The sequence below is a fragment of the Triticum aestivum genome, chromosome 2B (assembly GCF_018294505.1).
Source record: "Triticum aestivum cultivar Chinese Spring chromosome 2B, IWGSC CS RefSeq v2.1, whole genome shotgun sequence".
Taxonomy (NCBI): Eukaryota; Viridiplantae; Streptophyta; class Magnoliopsida; order Poales; family Poaceae; genus Triticum; species Triticum aestivum.
This window is the reverse complement of record NC_057798.1, coordinates 70,659,583-70,665,936: the sequence shown is the minus strand read 5'-3', so window position 1 is coordinate 70,665,936 and position 6,354 is coordinate 70,659,583. Positions and strand designations below refer to the sequence as shown.

Sequence of the window (6,354 nt, the reverse complement as noted above, 5' to 3'; positions counted from 1 at the left end):
TGGAGTCTTCCTCAACCTCTCCCTCTCTCCTTGCTGGATCAAGGCGTGGGAGACGTCACCGGGCTGTACGTGTGTTGAACGCGGAGGTGTCGTCCGTTCGGCACTTGATCATCGGTGATCTGAATCACGACGAGTACGACTCCATCAACCCCGTTCACTTGAACGCTTCCGCTTATCGATCTACAAGGGTATGTAGATGCAAACTCTCCTCTCCTTTCTACTCGTTGCTGGTCTCTCCATAGATAGATCTTGGTGTTACGTAGGAAATTTTTTGAATTTCTGCTACGTTCCCCAACATTATGTACTTGAGAAGGTAGAGTCCACAAGAGCTCCTGCAAGTATGAATTAGGATTGAATTGCCTTGGTCGAGTTTACAAATTAAGAACATAGTGATGAACGTGTGTACCCGTCTTTCTGGGTTGGCAGCCCTTTGATTGTCTTCTTGTTCCACGAGGCCACGTTGAAGTCTGGCCAGTTTGTTGGGTTTGGAAGTTGTTTAATTCTTCTTCAGCCTCCTGGAACCACGCCGTTATCGCTTCCAACTGAAGAGTGTTTGTTGGTATTTAGTAATGCATATAACCTACAAGTTGCAGTAGTACTAGGAGGATAAAAGGATATTCTCACCGCATGATCCAGTTCATCTGTTGGACCAACACCAGGGGCTGAATTGAGAATCTGAACTTCTCTTTCTGCCGCATCTAGGGCTGCCAGATACCAGTGTAGTCCAGAGTTCAAGGGTAAAAAAATCTGCATAAACATATATGTTAGAGCAAGGACCAAACAATTCGTAAGTAAAATTCAGCAGGTAGTTATTGTGTTGTACCATGTCATGATCAAGATACGCAATGATCCTTTCGATCGAACGAGCCTTGTCAATTTTTGAACTCCTCGCTGTATGGTGATTTTCTATATCTGCAACGAGCTTTTGCACATTAATTGTGCTCTCGACAAAGATTTTTTTGCCATCTCTTATGTCAAACTCCCCCTCTGGTGGGCGATTGATATATATGCCAGCATCAATGGCCTAGTATTGCAAGTGAGCAGTAATTAGTGCATATTTCAGTGCAGATGTAATAAGTGAAGCATGAAATACTTACCAAGCAATCCACATATCTGGCATTGTTGTCCGGCAACTTATTGGCTGTTAGGGAATGCAGGGATGGTTTCTTTAGTGTTATTTCAACAATTTGGGCCAAAGGCGTTTTATCATCTTGTCTGTTTACCCATTGTAGTGTTTCTTTCAGACCTGCAATTAGTAGGTGGATTTATCTATGTTATAAAGAAAGCACAATGGTATACAACTACATGACAGGCAACGATTTCTGCGACATACCACGAAGTTGCCTCTTTTCGTGCTCATAGTATGAATACTCGTCTTCTTTATTGGTCTTTGATTTCCTGTTTGACCGACGCACCGTCCCGTTGGCTTTACTGTTTGTATCATCCTCATCACCTAGATTAGTGCCTGAAAGCTCTTGCTGCCGCTTGGCAGGTGCCTCGCTGTCATGTTCACGAGATTCTCTTTGCTCTTCATCATGTTCAGATTCTCCTTCGTCTTCATCATGTTCAGATTGTCCTTCCTCATGTCTTTTTTGTTGTCCCTTGTGCCATGTGCACTTGTCGCCCTTCTTACAAAAAGGCTTGTACATAAAGGAGAATGAGAGTTCAACACGCAATAAGACACACAAATAGATAAGTAAACTATCTTTCAAATTACCTCAATTTCTTCATCTGATATATCGGGGAGAACGAACTTATTAGCCTGCATGGGAAATAAGTGGTGCTTGCTATCACACATCATTTTTGCAACATAAACTTGTGCATTAGTGAATAAGACTTTACCTCCAAACACTTGACAACACGAAGCAGGGTTCTGTTGGTCAGGCTTGTATTGTGTTCAACGTCAGTTAGACCGTCAACAAGTGGCTTGAAGTACTTGTATTCGTCCGTGTATTCTTTCTCAATGACTTTATTCTCTATTACTTGCACAGTTCTATGAATTTGTTGCAACGTTCGGCCCTGCATATAGAAGGATGAATATAGTTAGAATATGTTTTGTAGTATGAAAATGTAGTGAATATGGTTCTGATTGCGCGTACTTCATTGCTAGCATAGATAGGTCTGTGTAGAACGTACTCCACGTCACTCATGAGGTGCTCAATAATCTGTTTTGAATAATATGAGATGAATAGTTAGTACATGATAGTAAAGAAAGTAAAACTCAATTATGTGGCACGATGATGTACACAATCCTTTACTTACATCTCCTTCGGCGAAGATGGCATGTTCCCTCTTTGCCACCTTCTCCTTGTCCCACGATCGTATCAAAGGCTTCTGTCGAGGAGAGTAATCTATATCTATATTGTGCTTAACTTTGTTCACATAAAATTTCTCCCAGTACCACACCTGCATTGCAACATAGTCAAAATAAATGAGTCGCAAAACCGTAGCTCAAGTACATTGTTACACGTAAATAAATAGTCATTACGTATTACCTGTAAGAGAGGGAGGTTGCCAGCAAGATTTGTTTGCTTTTGGTCTTGTACTGCTTCAAGCTCGCAATGAGGTGATCAAGTGTCAGGGTTGCCCAATTTATCTTATTTACATCACCATCGTCCAACATAAGGTTCAAATATTCTGAACTGACTTGTGGCTTTGTACTTGGACATAGCAGTCGACAAATTGCACACAAAGCAATTCTCCTCAAGAAGTGTTCGTCCGTAGATCCATTGCTTTCTCTTATTTGTTGCACAAGACCCTTGTAGGTGATTGCTTGCTCTTTTGGGTCTACGTATAATCTGAACAGTTGGGCTTGTTTCTGTTTTCTTTCGGACTCAAGCTTCTTGTCTGCACACCTAAGTTTAATATCAGGGATCCCCCCTGCCGAAGGCAGACCCATGATATTAACTACATCTTCCAGATGTATCTTTAACTGTTTGTTGTTCACAATGAATGCCTCAACTTCCGGATCGAAAGTATCAGCTAGTTTTTTTACTGTTTGGCGACGAATTTGAATATCACGTAGATGTAGTAAGCCCTGCAGACTAGATTCTGCAACCTTTTTCCTCTGATTATCATCGCAAACAATCCAAAGAAGGTCATAAATAGCTTCATTCTCTTCTTGCATGGAGCACCTTTTGTGTCGACTATTTTTGGATCAAGGACTCTATCCGCTGAAGCATTGCTTGCGGCAGAGTAGTGAGAGGGTATAGGACCAAATGTTGTCTCCTCGGTGTTATCATCATTCTCGATAGGCCCATCGATGATACTTTGGAGATAATCTTTCACCTCCGGCGAACGCTCCCCGCTTTTTGATACTTTGAATAGAGCAATACTAGCTATGTTTCTCAGTTCACGGTAACGACTCATCTCTTCTGACCACACATGTGTATTTGCATTTCTCACTGACACGAATGCAGCCTTGGCTTCCATTGTCCACCTTTTGCTAACACAACATGGAGGAATGGTCGCTGCCCGTACGAAAACCAGAACAGCGAAAATGTGCGCGCAAGGGATGGCTTCGCACTCCATCTTACGGCAAGGACAGAAGGCACCATTCGTCAACGAGCCATTGAAAGAACACTCTACAGAGAACAGACGTCTGCTCCCTCCTTCCGCTCCATCTTTTAACACAACTTCATACCTGACCAAGTCATTTACTGTTGTTTGCTCTTGAATCACCAATGCACATGATCTCCGGATACAATCTCTTACCATCTTGAAAAATTTTGGTGTATAAATACGAGCAGCATTTATCTCCAACAGGCAAGCATCTATTCTAGTGAAAGGAACTGAGTGCGAACATATTGCATCCAACTCGGCCTCGTTCCTCCGCATACGTGATATGCAGTGCTCAGTGTGCTCCACCACATCAACCAACGACATTTTCCGGTCCAGATGATTGTGGAGCCTAGAGTTCAGACTCTCACTACGCTGGTTGCTCTGCATACCCAAGAAATATCTTCCCTTGGTATAAGCTGCGGCCCACTTTTTCCTAAGTTTGTACATTCTGGACATCCATTCGTTCTCCTCTTCGATCTCATAGTTCGCCTTGAACTCAGCCCATGATTTCTCAAACTGGTAAACTCCCATTCGACAGTATATGAGTTTTCTGAAGTCATCAAGCATTGGATTATGCAGGTGCCGTATCATGTTCTGCTCAATGTGCCAACTGCATAGCCGATGGTCTGTCCTTGGCAAAATCTTCCTAATTGCTTTTCTCATTGCCGAGTCTCCATCTGTGATAACAGATATGGGCTCCTTATGACCCATCGCCTCTACAAAGGTCTGAAGTAGCCACTCGTATGACTTGTGGGTCTCATCTGAAACAACACCAATCCCGAAAACAACAGTACTACGATGATGGTTCAGTCCAACAAATGCAACAAAAGGGAGATTGTAGCGGTTGACTCGATAAGTGCTGTCAAACACAACTACATCTCCGAATGCATCATAATCAATCTGAGACTGTGAATCTGCCCAGAATAAATTTCGAAGATGTCCTTCATCATCCGTGGTGTATTTGAAGAAAAACTCAGCATCTCGTTCTTCCTGTACTCTCATATGGTTCAGCACAAAGTCAGCATCCCTGCCTAAGATTCTTTTTTTCTTGTACCTGGCGAAGAAATTGTACAGGTCTCGGGAAATATACCCAACATGAGGATAGCCACCATGCTGTTTCTCCGCCACATTCATGATTTGGAATGTACGGAGACCACCAAGTCCGTATTCCACTGCATCAGCCTTGTGAGCATCGTTCATCCGATGGTGAGACCGTAGAAAAGCAGATTGGTCTGGGTCGGCTAGCGGGTGGTTATGGACATCAACAAACTTCTTAACAAACCACTGACCCCTGCCTGCATCATGTTGGATCTCAAGCATAGCTTTGCAACCACAACGGGTCAGCGCCCGTGGCTCCCTTTTTTGGTCAGTCGCTTGAAAGTACTTCTCCAATCGGTGCCCTTCTTTAGAGCAGCAGAAACGTCTTGCTTTCACCTCTCTGGTGCCCTTCACGTACTCCTTGTCATCCAATCTGACACTAAAACCTTTTGCTCTTGCATATCTGTTGTAGTGCTCGTAACCTTGCTTCTCGCTTGCAAACATCTGACTAACCATCATGTGATATTCTTCTATCTCCTCCAAGCTAGCAGTATGACCATCCATCCTCCAAACCTGCCATTATTAAAGCATCATACTTAGCGCATTTATTCTATCAATGTCATACAAACTGTATGAATTTAGGTGATTCTTCAGATAAACAGAAAACTAACACAAATTCTAGAGGAATTATAACCTGTCTTCATTATATACAAAATCTGAAGGATAGGTTGTGCTGTACCAGTGTCACCCTTTATGACATTCTAGTTGATCTGACGCAAATTGAAGGTCATCCATGATTTCAACTAGTACGAGTGACACTGTATAACTGTATACTGTGAACATGATCAATTTATTGGTCATGTATCCATACAGATCGCAAGATATGGCTGGAGAAAAACGGGCGACGAACCTGTTCTCTAATTATCCGGCGGGCGATTGTCTCGGCAGGTGGCGGCGAAGCCTAAAATTATGCGGCGTGCGGGCGCGTCGGCAGGTGGCGGCAGCAGGAACCGCTGGAGGGATGGCGAGGGCAGGACTCGGATAGCGGGGTCGAAGAACGTCGAGGCAGGACTCTGATGGCGGGGTCGAAAAACGTCGATCTGGACGGCGAACGGCGGTGGCGCGCGGTGGTGTCGGACGGCCGCAATCTCCGGGCCGGAAGGCCGGACCGTCGAGGCAGGACTCGGGTGGCGGGGTCGAAGAACGTCGATCTGGACGGCGAATGGCGGTGGCGCGCGGTGGTGTCGGACGGCGGCGCTCGGGGATGTTGGACAGCCGCAATCTCCGGGCCGGATGGGGTGTGGACCGGCGCACGTCGGCCCCGAGCGGGGGTGTCCGACGGCGGCACCTCGGCGCCGTGCGGCCTTATCGCGAGGGTCACGCCGCCACCACAGAAATGAAATGGGATTTAGATCGAGTGTTCTGTTTTTTTTCCTGATTTAGATCGAGTGTTCTGTTTTTTTCTTCCTTCACATATCGACCGTGCGGACTGCAAAAGTCAAAACTGCCAAGCGGACTGCACTTTGGAAAAAGACTTCCTTGCCCCTCCGTGCGGACGGCCAGATCTGCATGGTACTCTTGAGTGTCGTTTGGGAGTACCGGGGTACCGTAAAAGAGCTCAAAAGCGAAGTACTTCCCAAACTGCTCTATATTGGAGGCTGTACCGCAAAAGGGTATGTCATATACATGAAGGAGTATATTGAGGGGACTTGATCTGATGAGAGAAGGTGTTATATGGCGAGTTGGGGATGGTGC

The 6,354-nt window shown here is 45.0% G+C and overlaps 1 protein-coding gene and 2 long non-coding RNA genes across 3 annotated transcripts; all 3 read right to left on the bottom strand.

The window, feature by feature from the left end:
* Nucleotides 1-471: 471 nt before the first annotated feature.
* Nucleotides 472-1,634, bottom strand: LOC123040502 (uncharacterized). Its single transcript, XR_006418170.1, has 3 exons — nucleotides 1,334-1,634; nucleotides 824-1,246; nucleotides 472-747 (listed from the first exon to the last, which is right to left on the bottom strand). It is a non-coding gene; the product is annotated as an uncharacterized lncRNA (long non-coding RNA).
* An 83-nt stretch (nucleotides 1,635-1,717) lies between these two features.
* On the bottom strand, nucleotides 1,718-2,234 carry LOC123040500 (uncharacterized). The gene is made up of 3 exons (XR_006418169.1): nucleotides 2,100-2,234; nucleotides 1,843-2,019; nucleotides 1,718-1,762 (listed from the first exon to the last, which is right to left on the bottom strand). It is a non-coding gene; the product is annotated as an uncharacterized lncRNA (long non-coding RNA).
* Nucleotides 2,235-2,991: 757 nt separating this feature from the next.
* LOC123038970 (protein FAR1-RELATED SEQUENCE 5-like) lies at nucleotides 2,992-5,694 on the bottom strand. Its single transcript, XM_044462327.1, has 2 exons — nucleotides 5,510-5,694; nucleotides 2,992-5,172 (listed from the first exon to the last, which is right to left on the bottom strand). The coding sequence occupies exon 2, from the start codon at nucleotides 5,161-5,163 to the stop codon at nucleotides 2,992-2,994; it is 2,172 nt and encodes a 723-aa protein (XP_044318262.1). The 5' UTR covers nucleotides 5,164-5,172; nucleotides 5,510-5,694.
* Nucleotides 5,695-6,354: the final 660 nt, after the last annotated feature.

What these genes read in the sequence shown, in the direction of transcription:
- LOC123038970 (XM_044462327.1), bottom strand. Translation starts at nt 5,163, where the DNA reads ATGGATGGTCATACTGCTAGCTTGGAGGAGATAGAAGAATATCACATG.